Below are 19,366 nucleotides of genomic sequence, written 5' to 3' on the forward strand. Positions count from 1 at the left end.
GCCTCGAAATCCTGATCCTCTTATCTCAACTTCCCAAGTGCTAGGATTACCAGCAGGCATGAGCCACCATAACTCTGGTATTCTTCTCCACCAGCAAAACTTGTTGGTCGTGGGACTTGAACCCTGGGCCTGGGCACTGTCCCTGAGCTCTTCAGCTCAAGGTTAGCACTCTACCACTTTGAGCCAAAACACCACTCCAGTTTTCTGGTGGTTAATTGGAGATACGAGTCTCAGGTCCTTCTCTACCCAGGCTGGCTTTGAACCATGATCCTTAGATCTCAGCCTCCTGAGTAGTTAGGATTACAGGCGTGAGCCACTGGTCCCCAGCTATCTACCAAGAAAACTTAAAGCCACAAAGTACGGAGGGAAGCACACAAGGAGGAACACTGAGCAAAGCTGACTATGCTCACTGGACTGCAAGCAAGACGTGAGCTAAACAAGTGAAAGCAAACACCTGCACACCATCCGGAGGCAGCATTGTACACACACGTAACTATGGTCAGCCTGGGAACAGAGCCCAGAGAGGCTGCCATCCAGATGGGAGAAACAGGAGGGAGACCTAAAACATGGTACAGGTAGTGTAAGCAACTCATGGCAAAACTTCCGTCTACTACAGTTAGGACCCAGCACGAGACAGGACCATATCAACACACTGGCTGACTTTCAAGTAGAGAGGCAGTAATTCCAAGTGACCTATCAGAGGACAGGAAGAATCTAACTGTAATAGATTGTGATGCCTGCAGGGAAGATCAACAACGCCCCACATGATGGAAAACCAGCAACCACAATTGCAAGGAAGGCATGGGTAAGGGAAACTGAGGTACAGGTTGTGAACTGGAAACAGTGCACCTCAGCAAAAAATTCCCCTCTGCAGTGCAGGGCTAGAGGCCTTTCTTCTGCCAAGGGCATTTGGATATTGGTGACATTCTTGGACCCCACACAGCACAGGCATAGCACAACATAGGCACAGGCGTGCCTGTCCCATTATGTACCTGAGGGCTGGATACCCCTGCCCAAGAACACAGCAGACCTGCAAGTTAAGCCAAGGGGACTGAGGAGAAGCTGCTCTGGGGGCAAAGGAAATAACTGTGTTCTTTGGACAGCTGGTTGGTTTTTACCCAGCGCGTAGGCTCCAGACTACAAAAATTAGGTGAAAGTAAAATTCACTGGGCTGAGTTATACCCTCGGAGTATCTAGGAAAGTCCCGTATGAGGTCTAAACATAGCAGCAGTACCCAAGCAGGTGTAGCCCTGGGCAAAGACAAGACCCAGCCAACACCAGAATTGTAAAAACTTTAACAATTTATTAGTCTTATTTCCCAGTAAAATATTCACATAATGTCAAAAGAATGGAATGATAGAGATAGAGCCAACTACCTTTAATTCCACATAAATATTGAAAATCTAAAAACCTCATCAGACCAAGTAGAAATGGATTCTCCAAAGCAGGTATTGCTTTACTACGTCATGACTGCAGTCAGTAACCAGAGCAGTGACTGGCAGAGGTAAACAGGTCTGTCATCTGGCGGGCACGTGTCAATCCAGGAAGAAGATGTTATTGAACTGTGTGGCACAGAGCTTCTTCACCTCTTCTGCAGAGAGAGCACAAAGCAGTGTGTGAGCAGAACCAGGTATGCGAGCCAGGTGCCTGCTGCATGTTACGCAGAGGCAGGAAGAACAAGTGCTGCCATTCATTCCACGTTCTCCAAGTCCAAGCAAGAAACGGGGAACAACTGGGAGTATGGGGGGAGAAACACATCAGACAAACTCATGAAGCCTCCATGCTTCCGCACACAAACTCTGCTGCTGTGGGCCAGAGAACCCCAGTCAGCACTTGGGAGGGCAGCGATCTTAGAGAAATGAGACTCGGTTTATCCAGACAAAGCCAGCAGAACAGCACGAAGCCCTGGCTGCAGCCTTGAGCTGGAGATCGAGTGCGTCACAGAGGCATCAGGACCTGGATTTTAGAAATTCCCACCCCAGATCAGGCTCATATGGGGCTCGGGGTGGTGGCTTGTACATGTAATCACAGCTCCTCAGCAGATGGGTAGGAGAATCTTGGTTTGAGGTTGGTCAGGGCAATGACACAAGACCCCATTTGAAAAACAAACTAAAGATACACACACACACAGTTGATGGGATGGCTCAAGTATAGAGCACTTGCCTAGTCATGTGTGAATCCCTGAGTTCATGCCCCAGTACCACCAAAACCAATCACCATTCAGGCATGTGCTGACTGATGTTTTCAAGGCACACAACTACCAATTCAAGGGCTGGGAATGTGGCTTAGTGGTAGAGTGCTTACCTAGCAAGCACGAATCTCTGGGTTCAATTCCTCCATACCATATAAATAGAAAAAGCGGAAAGTGGTGCTGTGGCTCAAGCAAAAGCCTTGAACACAGAGAGACTTAGGGACAGAGCCCATGCCCCGAGTTCAAGCCCCAGGGCTGGCAAAAAAGAATTAATAAGCCCTAGGAGATTAAAAAAAACAAACAAACAAGCCCTGACCACTGACTTTCTTTTCAGTCTGCATGCGGGCTGTCTCCCGGTGCTGCTGCGCGGCTTCAAGTCTAAGGCGGTCACGATGCCTGCCCGTTTTCTGGGGCAGCAGTCATCAGGACCCACAAAGCTCCCGTGCAGAGGCTCGCTGACCACGCTGTCTCAACTCTTGTGGTGCGTGTGTCAAGGTGAGCTTTCCGAGGATATAGAAAAGCGGATTTTGTTTTGCTCAGGGCCTGGGCACTTTTCCTGAGCTGCTTTTGCTAAAGGCTAGCGTTCTATCACTTCAGCCACAGCTCCACTTCTTTTTTTTGGCAATTTCTTAGAGATAAGAGTCCCATGCATGGACTTTCTTGCAAAGGCTGGCTTCAAGTTGTGATCTTCAGATCTCAGTCTCCTGAGGAGCTAGGATTAGAGGTGTGAGCCACTAGCACCCAGCTAGAAAAGGAGATTTTTTTTTTTTTAAGTCAGTCCTGGGGCTTAACTCAGGGGCCTGTGCACTGTCCTTGGGCTTTCTCAAGGTTAGTGTTCTACCACTTGAGCTACAGCACCATTTCTGGCTTTTTCTGTGTATGTGGTACCAAGGAATCAAACCCAGGGCTTTGTGCATGCTAAGCGATCACTCTACCACTAGCCACACTCCTGGCCTGAAATGGAGATTTTTATAGTTTATAAAGCAAAAGTATGGTGAGGTTTTCATTTTTGCATTGTAGAAAGCAATTCTGTTTGGAGGCTGAGTCTACTGACCCCGAACTTGGGCCCTCGTGCCCCACCTCCTGACTGCATATGCACAGCTGTGCACCCTGTGGGAGCTGTTCCCCCGCTACTGCTTAAACCTCGCCAGGCATCATCAGTCCATCCACCATGTGGACCACGGCCAAGAGCATTGGCAAGTAGTGGTGGCATTGAGGTTCTGCTGAAATCCACCAAATCCTAGTTACCATTGACTTCGATCAGGTTTGCATTCTTCTGATTCAAAATCACATAGAGCTCCCGCTGATCCGACTTCTTCCCCACGACCCAGTAATCGCTCATGGCTTTCACGATGATTTCTTCATCTTCATCTGCTCTGCAAAACCAGTTTGAGAATGAGGCAGATGTCCCTCACACAACTGTACTGTGGGAGGGAGGGCCCGCCCATACAAGAGGCAGACACTGGCCTTCTGCTGAGGCTCCCTGTGCAATGGGGCCAGGAAGGGGTCAAGCCCGAGCCCCTGTGAAGCGGCTCTGGGTCACCTAGGGGTTGTGTGCATACCAGCACAGAGGATTGAACTCAGAACCTTACGCTCTTTCTGTTATTCCAGGCTTACACTCTACCACTTGAGCTGCAGCTGCAGCTCCCTTCCAGCTTTCTGCTGGTTAAATGGAGATATGGATACCAGATTTGTCTGTTTGGGCTGGTTCTGAGCCTTAGATCTCAGTCTCCTGAATAGCTAGGATGACAAGGATGAGCCACCAGCACCTGGCTTTGGTCACTTAAGATTTAGAGACAATGCCTTGAATACCTCTTCCAAGAAAGCTAAAATTACCTGGTGAAATCACTGTTGATGTCACCCAGAATCTTCATTAAGTCAGGATGAACAGATGTCAAAGACACGCTGGGTGTTTTCCTCATGTGAATTGTACTCTTCTCTGCTAAATTCATGTGGTTGAAGTAGATGAACTTAAACTGGGGCTCCTTTTCAGACCTGTCAAAACATGTCATTTGGGCGGGAATATGGCCTAATGAGTGCTTGCCCAGCACATGCATGAAGACCTGAGTTCGAGTCCTCTGTACTACATACATAGAAAAGTCAAAAGTAGTGCTATGGCTCAAGTGGCAGAGCGCTAGCCTTGAGGAAAAAGCCCAAGGACAGTGCTCAGGCCCTGAGTTCAAGCCCCAGGACTTGCAAACAAACAAAATATCATTCAGATGACAGTGTTTGGCTTTAGCTTCTGGTTTCCGATCAGGGTCTGGGCAAAGGCGCAGCTGGCATCATGTCTAGCCTCGAAGGCAGCAAAAGCTGCCCCTGAATCAGCCTAAGAAGCAGGCCAAGGACATGGGTGAGGAGAACAAGGCCCCAAGCAGATATAGGAGGGGCAGAAGAAACTCCAGGAACTGAAAGCGAAGGCCATGGAGAAGGGAGCCCCGATCACAGGTGAATTAAGAAATCTGGGGGCCGGGAGTTTGGCCTAGTGGTAGAGTGCTTGTTTAGCATGCACAAAGACCCAGGTTCGATTCCTCGGTACCACATACTTAGAAAAAGCCAGAAATGGAGCTGTGCCTCAAGTGGTAGAGCTCTATCCTTGAGAAAACCTAAGAACAGTGCTCTGGCCCTGAGTTCAAGCCCCAGGACTGGCAAAACATAAAAAACAAAAAAAGAAATCTGACAAGGAACCGAGAGTTTGGCCTAGTGGTGGAATGCTTGCCTAGGACGCATGAAGGCCCAGGTTCTATTCCTTGGTACCACACACACTGAAAAAGCCAGAAGTAGTGCTGTGGCCCAAGTGGCAGAGTACTAGCCTTGAGCCAAAAGAGTCAAAGGACAGTGCTCAGGCCCTGAGTTAAGTCCAGGCTGGCAAAAAAAAAAAAAAAAAAAAAAAAAAAATGCAAAAAATGTCCTTGAATAAATACCTGGATTTCCTGCACCACTGCTACCTAAACGGAAAAATGGAATTCTGTCTAGGATTCTGTGAACATTAAGAACAACCTTTAGCCGTGGCTCAAGCCTGTAATCCTAGCAACTCAGGAGGCTGAGGTCTCAGGATTAACATTCAAAGCCAGTAGACACAAAAGGACGGGAGACTCTTATCTCCAATTAACCTCTAGAAAATGGGAAGTGGGGCTTGGCGCAAGGGTAAGGTGATGGTAGTCCTGAACTGAAGAGTTCAGAGACAACACCCAGGTCCAGGGGTAGGGGTGGTAGCCTTGTGCTGGAGAACTCAGGGACAGCGCCCAGGCCAAGTTCAAGCCCCATAATCCACCAAAAAAAAAAAAAAAAGAACAACCTTTAAAACAAAAAAATCCTACAGTGGCTCAGTCTGTAGTTTTGTGTCAGCCAGTGCTCCGTCAGTTGTAAATTTACAGTACACCAGCCTAGATTCCTGCCAGAGTCTGCTCCTTGTTTAGCTCTTGCATTCTGTATCATCTTGAAAGTAAACCAACTCAAAAAAAAAAAAAAAAAAAAAAAAAAGAATGGGCTGGGAATGTGGTTAGTGGTACAGTGCTTGCCCAGCATACATGAAGCTCCGGGTTCAATTCAGTACCACAGGCACAGATAAAGCTGGAAATGGCTAAGGGGTAGAGTACTATCCTTGAGCAAAAGAAGCTCAAGGACAGTGCCAAGGCCCTAAGTTCAAGCCCTGGACAAAAAAAAAAAAAGATAGCATTCATTTAGAACAACCCTCATCCAGGATGCTCAAGGCCCTGAGCGTTCCACCACTGCCTTCCAGGGAGGCAGCTTGGCAGCCTTGGTGACATCTAATTGGATGCACTTTTCCAGAGAGCACCTTCATTTCCCGATACCCACCCTACGATAACCACTAAGCGATTCTAAGTAAAAGCAGGGTGCTTTATAAATGGCAGCCAGCTGGTTATCTGCTGACTTCAAAGCAAGACAAAACAACAAATGAGGGCTAGCGGCATGGCTCAGTGGTAAAAGTGCCAGCCTAGCATGTCTGAAGCTCCAAGTTCAAATACTAGTAACACCAACAAAAACAAAAACCATACGTGGTTTTGTGCTGTCTAGTGACAAGGGTATGGTGTTTGGAACTGGCCATGGCTGCTTTCAAGCTCCAGTAACAGTGGAGCAGCTGTGGAGGCCGCCAGGTCCAGGCCCTGTGCAGCAAAGGCTTGCGCTTCAGTGCTGGGGACCACCAAGGAGCTTCCTGCAAACAGCCAGACCCCACCAGGGCTCGCAGCTCAAAGCAGTAACTTCTCCCACTAGGGATGTGCAGAGCAGAGGCCCAGCCTCATCTGTCACATGGACAATCTGGCTCACACTTACACCCTCCCAGGAGGCATGGCGGGGTTTCCCCACCTGGGCAAAGGGAGCAGTACAAACCCAGATATCCTCTTGTTGATATTGAACTGCTCGCAAATGTCCGATGCCAGCACGGTGAGCTGGGGCCCCACAATGCTGTCCAGTCTCCGGCAGAAGTCCAAGGTGAGCTGTGTGGAGGCTGCGGAGGAAGACGGGGCAGCATGCACTGCTACTGCCATGGGCCTGGCCTAGGCTCCATCACTTAAGACCCTCTCAGACAGACAGGGAACTGTGGGCACAGCTTTATATGGATGTGCTCCAGGCAGACCCCAGAAGGTCTGGGCCCCCAGCTTTCACAAACAGAACAGCACCATCACCCACCCACCCTGGGGGAGGGAGGAATAAGGGGAGTGCAGGTGCCAACAAGGGAAGGCCGGGCCTCTGTGGTGTGAGAGCTTGTGTGGCCCTGTGGCCTGGGACAGTGGCCTAGCACCTCAAAACAAGGAAGAGTCAGTGGCAAAGCACTGGCTGGGTGGGGCTGTACCCACCTTCAATCATAAAGCACACGGCTGCGCTCATGGCCTGGGGAGAACAAAGCAGCGATTAGCAGGCAGCCTGGAAAGGAGCCGATGCTACAGCCAAACCCAGCCATCTCCCTAAGTCCTGATCAGACAAAGCACACAGTGATGAGAACAGGACACTAGAGGACACCAAAGACTGCACACCAGTCCAGCCACATGTGTGTGCAAATAAAGCATTTATGACTTAAAACCATCTAGAAAAACCGGGCTAGGAGAGTACCCTGGTGGCAGAGTGCTTGTCTAGCATGCATGAAGCCCGGGGTTCAGTTCCTCTGTACCACATATACAGAAAAAGCCAAACAGAAGTGACACTGTGGCTCAAGTGACAGAGCGCTAGCCTTGAGCAAAAGAAGCTCAGGGACAAGTGCTCAGGCCCTGAGTTCAAGCCCCAGGGCTGACAAAAATAAATAAATAAATAATAAATAAATAAATAAAGCTGAGTGCCAGTGGCTCATGCCTGTAATGATAACACCTCAGGAGGCTAAGACATAGAATTATGGTTCAAAGCCAACCTGGATAAGAAAGCTAATAATGAGAAATGGACACATCACTCTTGACTTTACCAGAAAACACAATGAAGAACTGTATACCAACAAACTGAGTAACTTCAGGAAATAGAAATCCTTATAAAGACACAAACGACAGACACTGTCTGTCTAGTCTATACACTGTGAGCACTGACTTAGTATATGCAAGGCTCTAGGTTCAATCCCAATCTTATAAATCCCAATCTTATAAAATGAGACAATAACTTTATAACTTTTCACAAAAAGCCCACATACAAAACTCACTACTGTGAATTTTACCCAATCTTTGAAGAATTAATGATACTCGAGTCTTCCCAAAAAGAGGGCACACTTCTGAACTCATTCCATCTCTCAGAATTACTGCTGTACCAGTAGACCATCATAACATAAGAAAGAAAAGTACAGGTCGGGGCCAGGAGTTTGGCCTAGTGGTAAGGTGCTGGCCTAGCATGCATGAAGACCCGGGTTCGATTCCTCGGTACCACATACATAGAAAAAAGTGTGCTGAGGCTCAAGTGGCAGAGTGCTAGCTTTGAGGAAAAAGCCCAAGGACAGTGCTCAGACCCTGAGCTCAAACCCAGGACTGGCAAAAAAAAAAAAAAAGAAAAGTACGGGTCACAGCCCTGCTGCCAGAGCCCCTGTAGAATCAGCTCAGCCCCTGCAGTATCAGCTCAGCCTCTCCAGGGCTGGAGATGAAGGCCAGCCAGATCTGTCTGTGGCCAATAAGCACTCAGGCCATGGAGGATCTGGGGACTCTTCCCCGGAGATAATGCACCTCACTGTCCCTGGGAGATGCAAGAGCCACAATGTCCAAAGGACTCTGAGAGGGCTTCCACACGTACCTCTCCCAGGGGCTGGTTTTCTGCACTCTGGCACTATAGTTACAGCTGAATGTAATGGCTACTGGTGCTGGTCCTGAGGCCCAAACTCAGGGCCTGGGCACTGTCCTGAGCTGCTTTTGCTCAAGGATACCACTCTATCAATTTAGCCACCGCTCTACTTCTGGACTTTTTGGGTGGTTAACTGAAAATAAGATTCTTATGGACTTTTGTCTGACTTTGAATTGTGTGATCCTCAGATCTCAGCTTCCTGAATTAGCTAGGATTATAGGCATGAGCCACTGGCACCCGGCTATGTTTTGATTGGGTAAGAAAGAATACAAGTAGACCAGAAGTTTGGCCCAGTAGTAGAGTGCTTGCCTACAATGCACAAAAACCGGGGTTCCATTCCTCAGTACCATATACATAGAGAAAATGCCAGAAGTGTGGCTCAAGTGGTGGAGCGCTAACCTTGAGAAAAGCCCAAGGACAGTGCTCAAGCCCTGAGTTCAAGGACCAGGACTGGCAAAAAAACAAACACACACACACACACACACACACACACACACACACACACACACACACACACACACACACACACACACACACAGTTGCCCAGTCTTCTTTCTTGTACTCATATTAGAAGAAAACTGGAGCTGGGTACCAGTGATGCTTAAAGCATACCTTCCCCTCAAGAACAGCAGCCCTTTGGACATTTTCAATGAAAACTTCCACTATCTTTCCAAGAGACATTTAAGAAGTTTGCATACACCCTTAGGAACCCATGCAAGATTTACTTTACTAGTGATCTGTAACAGCAGAGGGGGAAAAACAGTTGTTACCTTATAAACAATTAAGTGGAGCTCTTCGTAAGTGTCATCTGTATTTACAAAGATTTTGGGGAATCTGCATTTTGCTTCTGGATCATTAAGGTTCATGGGTCCAGTAAGAAATCTTGAAAGTAAATACAGAGATGACTCAACAAGGTAAATTATAAACAGGAATATATAATCAGAATACATTCCTAACCAAAAGACATGGGTATTTGTTGACAGTAGCTATTTGGTAAGCTCAATAAATTTGCTTAGTGGATTATTACCAGCAAGAGCACAAGGCAATTCATTGTTTATGATTCCATTTTTACCAAAATGAGGGAAAACAATACTAGAAAAATCAAAGAACAAAGTCCTACCTTCCATAGTGCTGAAGATTTCCTGGCATTTCTGCCCTTACGGGGGAATCCCTTCCTGCCAACTGCAAGAACATTAATATGGAGGAATAACTCATTAGATATTTATATTCATAGCTCTGACAGAGAGTATTCCTGTCTGCTGCTTGGCTCTATGCACAATAGTGCTATGTCAATTTCCTATATTTCTCCATGTCCCCTCAAAGAGGGTTACTGAAATACAAGATTTAGTTAGACTGATTTTAACTGTGATTGTCATAGCTGCACCCCACCCAAACCCCACAACGAATGCAGTTGCATTTATGAGTTATTGAGCCAAACATAGTGGCTCATATCTGTAATCCTAGCTACTTGGGAGGCTGAGAACAAGAGAACTGTGGTTTGAGACTTTAAAAAAACAAAACAAAAACAGGAGTCCACGTGACTCCATCTCCACAGAAGAAGCTGGGAGTGGTGGTACATGTCTGTCATCCTAGATATAATGGTACACCTAAAGTAGGCAGATCCTAATCCAGGCAGATGCGTGGGCAGGAAGTGATAGCCTATCTCAAAAAAATAACCAGTACATATAAAAGAATTGAAGGCATCTTAGTAGATAGTAGCACTGAAAAATGTGTGCCAGCTTGTCTCCAGTTAGTTGAGTCTACGGGATATTTTTGTGTGTGTGCTGGTCCTGAGGCTTGAACTCGACCTGGATGCTATCCCTTGACTCTTTTGCTCAAGGTTAGTGATCTAGTAGTTGAGCCACAGCTCCATTTCCAGCTTTTTGGGCAGTTTTAGAGGTAAAAGTCTCACAGACTTTCCTGCCTGGGCTGGCTTTGAACCAGGATCCTTAGATCTCAGCCTCTTGGGTAGTTAGGATTATAGCTGTGAGCCAGCAGTGTCCAGCAGCAAAGGAATATACACAGATACATAGATGTATTTTTTTCTTTTTTGCCAGTCCTGGGGCTTGAACTCAGGGCCTGAGCACTGGTCTTGGGCTTTCTCAAGGCTAGAACTCTTATCACTTGAGCCACAACACCACTTCTGTCTTTTTCTATGTGAACCCGGGTCTTTGTGAATGCTAGACAAGCACTCTACTACTAGGCCAAACTTCCAGCCCACAATGGGACTGGGTTCAAACCGCCACTGGAAAAAGTCACTGAAATTCCCCGACATGGCACCGCACTTTATGTTGCTTGGCAGCAGCCTGCGGGAAATATCCTCTTTCAATTTCCTACACGCAGAGACTAACAGCACAGTGTGTTAAATCACGCAGCTCCTCAACAGTCACACGTCAAAAACAGACTAATGTGGTCAATCTCCGCCTTAGACTACCTCTACAGGGCACAGCCTACCTCAGGTTCAATGTGCCTGGGAAACAGAGAGGTGGTGAGATACTTGTATAAAATCCTCATGTCGTCTTGTTCTAATCCACTCCTGAAACATCAGAAAAGCACGGAGTGAACAGCTTGGAACTCTTCTCTGCCTCATTCTGCCAGAGCCCACCATCTATCTTGCTTTACATCACATGGAGACCCAGCACATCCCTGGACTAGAAGCCTAGGAGGGAACAGATCAAACCCAGATGTAGGAGTAGCACTTTATCCTGCAGTGCCTGGAGATAGTATTTATCTGCCACTTGGAACAGTAAATCCCAGCACATCCGATTCACCAGGCTGATTGCAAGCAGGACTATTTGGGAGCCTGGAAATGTAACCCCACACTCCAGTAGCAGATATGTTCTGACCTCCACCGCAATACCACATTCTGGAAAAACACTGCTGTGTGGTTGGGTTTTATAGTCTCTGGATCCCAGCAGAGATAAGGAGAAAGAGAAAGCCAGGCCTAGTGGCACACAACTTAAGTCCAGCACTCAGGAGGCTAAGGCAGGAGGATGGAAAGTTGGAGTTCTCCCAAACCACAACACAGATCCCAACCCCTCCCCCACCAAAATATCTCTAAATACATAGGCGGGAGCGTAGCCTAGTGGTGAAGTGCTTGTCTAGCATGCAAGAAGTCCTATGCTCAATTCCTCAGTACCACATACACAGAAAGGTAGAAGTGACACTGTGGTCCAAGTGACAGAGTGCTAGCCTTGAGCAAAGTGTCCATCACACTTTGTGTGCCCAGGCCCTGGGCTCAAGCTCCAGGACTGGCAAAAACAAAAAATAAAAACAAAACAAAAAAACACATTGTCATCATCAACCAAAAAAAAAAAAAGCTCCCCCCCCCAACCTAGCTTCTTCAAGGGAAGCTTACCCTTGTAATTAACAGCTGAGAGTTAGCCAAGACGCATCTAAAGCAGACACAAGCATAGTGAACATGCATGCAATCCCAGCTATAAGGGAGGCTATAAATAATAGGATCAAAGTCATGGCAAAAATGAAAAATAAAAAATCAGACTCAGCAGGGTGCCAGTGGCTCAAGAATATAATCCTAACTACTCAGGAGGCTGAGATCTGAGGATTGAAGTTCAAAGCTAGCCCAGGCACGAAAGTCCATGAGACTCTTACCTCCAATTAACCACAAGAAAACCAGAAAGGGCGAAAGTAGTAAAGTGGTAGCCTTGAGCTGAAGTGCCCAGGGACAGCACCAAGCCCCATGACTAACCAAGGCCCAGAGTTCAAGCCCCATGAACAGTCAAAAAAACCAAAACAGAATTTACCTAAAAAATTAACTAAAGCAAAAAAAGGCTGTGAATGTGACGCAAAGGGAAAGAACATATCTGCCTACTAAGTGCCAAGGTCCTGAGTTCAATCCCCAGCATTGCTAAAAAGAAGTCTGTTGTATCAAAATGATTCTTTCCACATTTTTAAGTTCTTTTAATGTTTTTGGAATAAACCAAAATAATAATAATAGGATTCCTAAGCCTGATGTGATGGTGACATTCGATCGGCCTTATATGAAACAATTTTAAGCTCCACTGCTGGGGAAGTTTATCACCACCTGTCTTCTTAAAGGGTACTGTAGAAATTTCCAACCCTCCCACCCCAGTCCTGTCCTATGAGCCCTGCTATCCCCCAGGCAATGCTGGCTGTGCACCCCCAGAACCCCCCTTCTGCTCAAGCTCAGTGCACCTACCAGATGAGCTGGTCATTATAGAGAAATGCAGTGTATTTCACTATATTCAGACTTTCCTCCATCCTATTAATAAAGGACTGGATTTTCAAGTAAGTCATTTTATCCAATGGGAAGAAGCTGATTCCACCAAAAATGTCAAGGAGGTCACATGATTGCAAGTGGAGTGTTTGCAAATACTGTAGAAAAAAAAGCAAGACACAAAATTTACTAATCATTCAATACAGCATTCTGACAGCTGAGAGCACTCTGTTAGACTAATATCTAAGGTATACTTACATACAAACAGCATATAAGACCAAGTCGTGAGAAAATGGGACTAAAAATGAATACTAATTTTAAAAATACAAAGGTCAGTAAGGCCAGCCCAGGCAAAAAGTTAGCAAGACCTCACCTCAAGGAATAAGCCAGGCATAGTGGTTTATGCATGTAGTCACAGCTATATGGGAGGCATAGGTGGGATGATCTTTGGTCAGGCTGGCCCTGAGCACAAAAAAATAAAAGATCCCACTTGAAAACTAACTAAAAAGCAAAACAAAGGGCTGTGGCATGGTGGCTTGAGTGGTATAGCACCTGCCTACCAAGCGCTACACTAGAGCTCAAACTCCATTACAGCTAAAGGGAAAAATGTCTCAAAGTAGTATTCACCAGTGTGTTTTGCCTTTAAATAGGAAGGCGTCCTATTAGGCTCTTCAGCATAGTATCAAGGGAAGACTGCACTGTCCTGAAGGGATCTGTCAGGACAACTGAAGAATGCAGACCTGAGCAGGAAGCAGGAGCCAGCATGAGACTTGACTACACCACCGAGGTGAGTAAGAAACAAAAGGTAATTCACAAAAATTCCTAAGACAGTGGCATGTCTGCTTTAGTCTGTTTTCCAGGTATAGTTTCAAACTTTTGCCTGGGCTAGCCGGGACCAGGTGCATGACAGGCAAGGAACCACCACTAAGCTCCACCTCCACCTGCATTCCCCTCCTCCAAAGCTGTGTGTGAATGTACAAACGTGAGTGATAAAATGCAGAGCACTCACCCGATGGAAGAATTTCTCCAATCTTTCTTTTAGAAGCTTGACACCGCCATCTTCCATGGCTTTCAGAAATGTCCCATTAAAAAGCTAATGGCATAAAATACCATGAAACAAATCAATTTCCCAGTGTAACAAGCTCCTTTCCTTTAAGTTTATTCAGTTCAACACCCTCCCTCCCCTACCAATTCCTTTTACGTAGAAGAAATATTTAAACAAAAATGTCCGTTATAAAATAAGTAACAGAAAAAAATATACAATTAAGTGACACTGTCATGTAAAAAAAATTCTAATTGTTCTGTTTTTCTCATTTTTTGAGACAGGGTCTCGTCATATTGCTCAGGCCAGTCTAGAACTCCTAGGTTCAAGTGATCTTCCTGCGTTGGCCTCCTGAATAGCTGGAACTAAGGGACCATGCACCACCAAGCTCAGTGAGATATGAGCTTGAACTCAGGGCACTGTCCTTGAGTTTTCTCAAGGCTAACGCCCTACCACTTGAGCCACAAAACCACTTTCAGCCTTTTCTGTGTATGTGGAACCAAGAAATCGAACTCAGGACTTCATGCATGCTAGGTAAGCACTCTACTGCTAGGCCACACTTCTTGGCCCCTTATTACACATTTTTAAACCAAGAACTAGGTCTCTTTTTACAGAAGAAATATCACCAAGCTTTTCATCAGTTGTGAGACTTGAACTTTGGGCTTAGGTGCTGTCCCTGAGCTCTTCAGCTCAAGATTATTGCCCTACCCCTTAAGCCACAGCGCCACTTCTGATTTTTTGGTGGGTAATTGGAGATAAGAGTCTTATGGACTTTAGTGCCCGGGGCTGGCTTTGAACCTCGATCCTCAGATCTCAGCCTCTTGAGTATCTAGGATTACAGGCATGAGCTTTTCAAATTGTTAAATATCTGTGGCCCATGCACTCCTTGCAGACACAGGCTTGTTGAGATGTGTTCCTAATACAAGACTGGGAACAAGACCTATGCACAACTCTCACTACCATTTCAAATGCCTCATTATTCTCTTCACCCACAAACAGATACTTACTTACTTTATAGTTATATAAGACTTTTTTATTTTTGCCAGTCCTGGGGCTTGAACTCAGGGCCTGGGCACGATCCCTGAGCTTCTTTTGATCAAGGCTAGCACTCTTATCACTTGAGCCACAGTGCTACTTCCGGCTTTTTCTGTGTATGTGGTACCAAGGTATTGAACCCAGGGTTTCATGCATACAAGGCAAGCATTCTACCACTAGGCCACACTCCCAGCCAAAGAATTACTTTTTTTTTTTTTTTTTTTTGGTGCCATTAACAGGGCTTGAACCCAGGGCCTGGTGCTCTCTCTCAGCTTTCTTTCTTATGGCTGGTGCTCTACTACTCCAGTCACATATCCAGTCCACTATTTTGCTAGTGAATTGTAGATCATCTCATGGGCTTTTCTGCCAGCACTTTCTTTCCATCTGTACTTTGCTTTTCAATGATAGGATTCTGAACAACCTACCAAGTTTGGCTTTAGACTTCTAAGCCCCAGACGTTAGACTTCTGAGTAGCTAGTACAGTGAAGAATTATTCTTTGCGCATCTATCCTGGGGCTTGAATTCAGGGCCTGGACACTGTCCTTGAGCTTCTTCAACTCAAGCCAGCACCCTACCACATGAGCCTCAGTATCACTTCCAGTTTTGTGGTTAATTAGAGATAAAGAGTCTCATAGACTTTCCTGCCCTAGCTTCTAACCATGATGCTCAGATCTCCTCTTCTCAGTAGCTAGGATTACAGGCATGAGTCACCAACACCCACCAAACAATTACTTTTTTGGGGGAGGGGGGGGGTGGGTCATGGGGCTTGAACTCTAGGCCTGGACAGTGTCCCTGAGCTCTTCAGCTCAAGGCTCCCCTCCCCCTACCCCATTTTCTAGAGGTTAATTCAAGATAAGAGTCTCAGATCCTTTTGTGCCCGGGCTGGCTTTGAACCTTAATCTTCAGATCTCAGCCTCCTGAGTAGATAGGATTACAGGTGTGAGCCACCTGTCCAGCTAAGAATTACTTTTAACCAATTACTGAAGTGGTAAATGGAGAGAGGCCAAATTGGGGACTAAACAGTATTTTTGTTAAAAAAAAAAAAATGTTATGCCTACCTTGTACATGCTGTAGCACTGCTGCAGCACGGAACTGTAGACCTTGTCCTACAAACAAAAGAACAAAGCAGTGTAGCAATTATAAATGTGGTCCTAGAATAGTTATGCACTAGAAGTTGTATTAAATAAACTCAAATATACAAAACCAAGTAAATCTAATTTTAGAAGGGCTTTTCCACACCAATGACCAATAAACAGAAGGAATTAGTGAGACAGGTGACCAATGCACTTAAGAAGATTGCATTCATGTAAACGATAAACATAGAAACAACCCTATTCCCTCCAAGAAATTTCTATGAAAGCCACCTAGTATACAGCTAAGTCATTCTACATATCCAGGATATGTTTTCCTAAAATGATTAAATAAAAATGACAGATTACCCCTACTACCTGATGAATGTAACTATAACCCCTGTGTATATCACCCCAACAATAAAAATTTTTTAAAAAGAATTAACTATGACAAAAAAGAATGACACATTACCAACAGTTCCTCCTCTTGGTATTCAACAATTGCTTTCCCATCTTTACTTTGCTTTTCAATGATAGGATTCCGAACAACCTACAAAGTTTGATAAACTGAAATTATACAATAAATTGATTATGTTTTTGATATTGTTTTAATTTCAAACAGTTGGGGAGGGGGAAATCTAGCTCAGTGGCAGTGTTTTAGCATGCCTAAGATCCTGAGTTCAATTCCCAACAGTGTACAAAAATACATAAAATCTGAACATGTTGTAGCATCAGAAACACAGTTTCTTACAACATCCCTAAGAATAAACCCAGGGCGGGAATTTGACTTTTACATCTCAATTTTACTGTAATTCCCAACAACAAATATAAACTTCAAACAAGATATACTGTGTGGCAAATACCATGACCATCCAGAAATTTTCTTCCGGCTCATTGAAGAACTGTCTGTTCTTCTGCGTGTGTAAAGATTTTGCGGGTTTTGACGGACTAAAGGTCCTAAAAAAGAATTCAAAGAACAAGCCTGGAAAAATTCTCCAGGTGGAAGCGACAAGAATTCACTGGGTTTTACAAAAGCACCTTTAAGGCATTACCTTGTAAACTGTACAATAGCTTCACACAATCCCACATTTCTAATTTTTTCATTCTTTTCCACTTCATTTGGATGATAAAACAAAATTTTATTTTCCTCCTAAAGCAGAAATAAAAACAGTAACATATTCATTTCTTCAATCTCAGAAGTCAAGGTGCTTATGTTTACCTCTACTGATATAAACAGAAAATTAACTGTGAGCTAGGTGGCCAGGTGCATTGCTCACGCCTGTAATCCTAGCTACTCAGGAGGCTGAGATCTGAGGATCAAGGTTCAAAGCCAGCCTGGTCACAAAAGACCTTGAGACTCTTATCTCCAATTAATCACTAGAAAACTGGAAGTGGGGCTGTGGCTCCACGGGTAGGGTGGTAGCCTTGAGCTGAAGAGATCAAGGACAGCACCCAGGCCCAGAGTCCAAGCCCCGTGCCCCTCGAAAAGAAAAAAAAGAAAGAATAAAAGAAAATTAACTGGGTGTTCCAGGGTCTTGCCTGTAATCCTACCTTCTCAGGAGGCTGAGATTAGAGGATCAAGATTAGAAGTCAGCCCAGGAAGGAAAGTTTTATCTTTAATTTAAATCACAGAAAAAGCCAGAAGCAGCACTAGGGCTCAAGTAGTAGAGTACTGTCCTTGAGCAAAAGAATCTCAGGGACAGTACCCGGACCCAGAGTTTAAGCCTCAGGCAAAAAAACAAAAATAAAAGAAAGTGGGGGGGGGAGGGAGAGGGAAAAAGAAAGAGAAAAAAATTAAGACAGGGGATGAGGCATGGCTCAGGTGGCAGCGCAGCTTATTAGTGAGTCATGAGTTCAATCTCCAGCATGGCAAGAAAAATAAAGCAATAAAATATATTCAAAATAAGAAAACTAGTAATGATCATGTATAAATTTCATCCATAGGTGGTGCAACTTAACTGCAATATTCACCAAACAACATTTCATCTGTGGTATAGGGAAATCGCTGCCTTTCTTCTGTGCTCATTTGTAATTCTTCAATGCTTCCACCAAAAAATAAGTGTGTGTGTTCAGCGTTCATATACACTGGAATTTAGCGGTTGGCAAATTAAATCTAGATGCTTCACAGGCACTTGGACTGACAGCCTTTAACACAACAGTGGATTGCTGGCAAGTAAAATACAGCTTCCCACATCCTTTAAGGAAGTTGCCATCCTAACCTTGGGACAAATCCCTGCAGCTGCTTTATTTTGGAACAGAAAGAGAACAAAACAGAAACAAATAAACAAACCTTTCTGAGCATCCTTTAAACTTGCTTTTTGTGTATGCGTGCCAGTAATGGGACTTTAAAACTCAGGGTGTTTCGCTCTCCTTTTAACTTTTTCACTCCGGGTTGGCACTCTAACCCCCTGATTCAAGTTCCACTTCCAGCTTTGAGAGGTGGTTAGTTAGGTAAGAATCTCACATTACAAACTCTCAGCTTAATTTTTAATTTTGTTCTTAAAATGTATGGGCCCGTGATGACATATAAAGATCCCGTTCTTGAATAGCTGTTAAATGTGACGTTTGAAATGTAAAAAAAAAAAAAAATCAATGCTAATAAAAATCTAAAAACCTCATGGACTTTCTTGCCGGGGTTGGCTTAGGTTGTCCTCAGATCTCAGATCCGTGCCAGGTGCATTAAAAACCATTTTTTTTTTTTAAGGACTACAGTCCACCAATCTGGGTCCACACTTCCAATACCACAGCCAAGTTCGATGTTTAAGTCTCCAGAATTGACGCGCACGGTGAAGATGGAGTTGACGGGCCCATCCCGGCTTCCATCATCCGGGAACTTGAGCCGCACCTGCCGGCCCGCCCAGGTCCCCGCCGACCCCCAGACCTGGCTGGCGGCATCTCGGGACCACAGCGGACCTGTGCCCGGCCCCTCTGGAGTTCCAGGCACACGGAGTGACGCCCCGAAGACTCCGGGGGAGCGGAGGTGGCGCCGACGCTGGGCCCCCCCATCGCCCTCCGGCCCCCGTCCGCCCGCGCCCGGCCCTGTCTGGCCCGCGCACCTCTCCCTCGCGCGGCCCGAAGCGCGGGTTGTAGATGAAGAAGCTCAGCAGCGCGGGAGGGAACTGCTTCTCCTGAGCCGTCCAAGTGGCGGTCCCGGCTGCCGCCGCCATTCCGGCCCGGGCGCCCCCGGTCCCCTCCCCCCCCCACCTCCGGAGCCGCCCACGGCCTGCGCCGACACAGCCGCCGTGAGGAGACCGCACTTCCGCCCCACTTCCGCCCGCTCCCCGGATGCGGCTGCTGCCTGACCGGAAGAGGAATCCAGAGCGCGGTGTCTCCTTGTAATCCGTCCGGGTAGCCCCCGTTCCCGTTTGTTTCCTGGGCCGTGGTATTTCCTACACAGCGTGTAGGGAGTTGAGGTGAGTTTGTCACAGATGCCACAATTGAGGCCATGCAGGGTTTTCCTGTGGCAGGGGAAGCAGGGAGTTGGCATTTGGACACCAAGAGGGCTGGGTAACACTCCTCCCGCTGCTGCAATCGGTGAGGCCGCAAAGCAATCACCTACCTTT

At 46.0% G+C, this 19,366-nt stretch overlaps 1 protein-coding gene across 1 annotated transcript; it reads right to left on the minus strand.

Moving 5' to 3' along the window:
* Positions 1-1,283: 1,283 nt before the first annotated feature.
* Positions 1,284-19,027, minus strand: Ccz1 (CCZ1 vacuolar protein trafficking and biogenesis associated). The gene is made up of 15 exons (XM_090324042.1): positions 18,860-19,027; positions 16,856-16,953; positions 16,667-16,760; positions 16,276-16,353; positions 15,792-15,839; positions 13,666-13,749; positions 12,639-12,814; positions 10,913-10,994; positions 9,579-9,640; positions 9,229-9,340; positions 7,009-7,042; positions 6,542-6,659; positions 4,028-4,186; positions 3,440-3,567; positions 1,284-1,591 (listed from the first exon to the last, which is right to left on the minus strand). Exons 1-15 carry the CDS (start codon positions 18,968-18,970, stop codon positions 1,536-1,538), a joined length of 1,440 nt encoding a protein of 479 aa, XP_090180168.1. The 5' UTR covers positions 18,971-19,027; the 3' UTR covers positions 1,284-1,535.
* Between the last annotated feature and the right edge of the window lie 339 nt (positions 19,028-19,366).

This window comes from Megascapheus bottae, chromosome 34, assembly GCF_031878675.1.
Source record: "Megascapheus bottae isolate mThoBot1 chromosome 34, mThoBot2.hap1, whole genome shotgun sequence".
Classification (NCBI taxonomy): domain Eukaryota; kingdom Metazoa; phylum Chordata; class Mammalia; order Rodentia; family Geomyidae; genus Megascapheus; species Megascapheus bottae.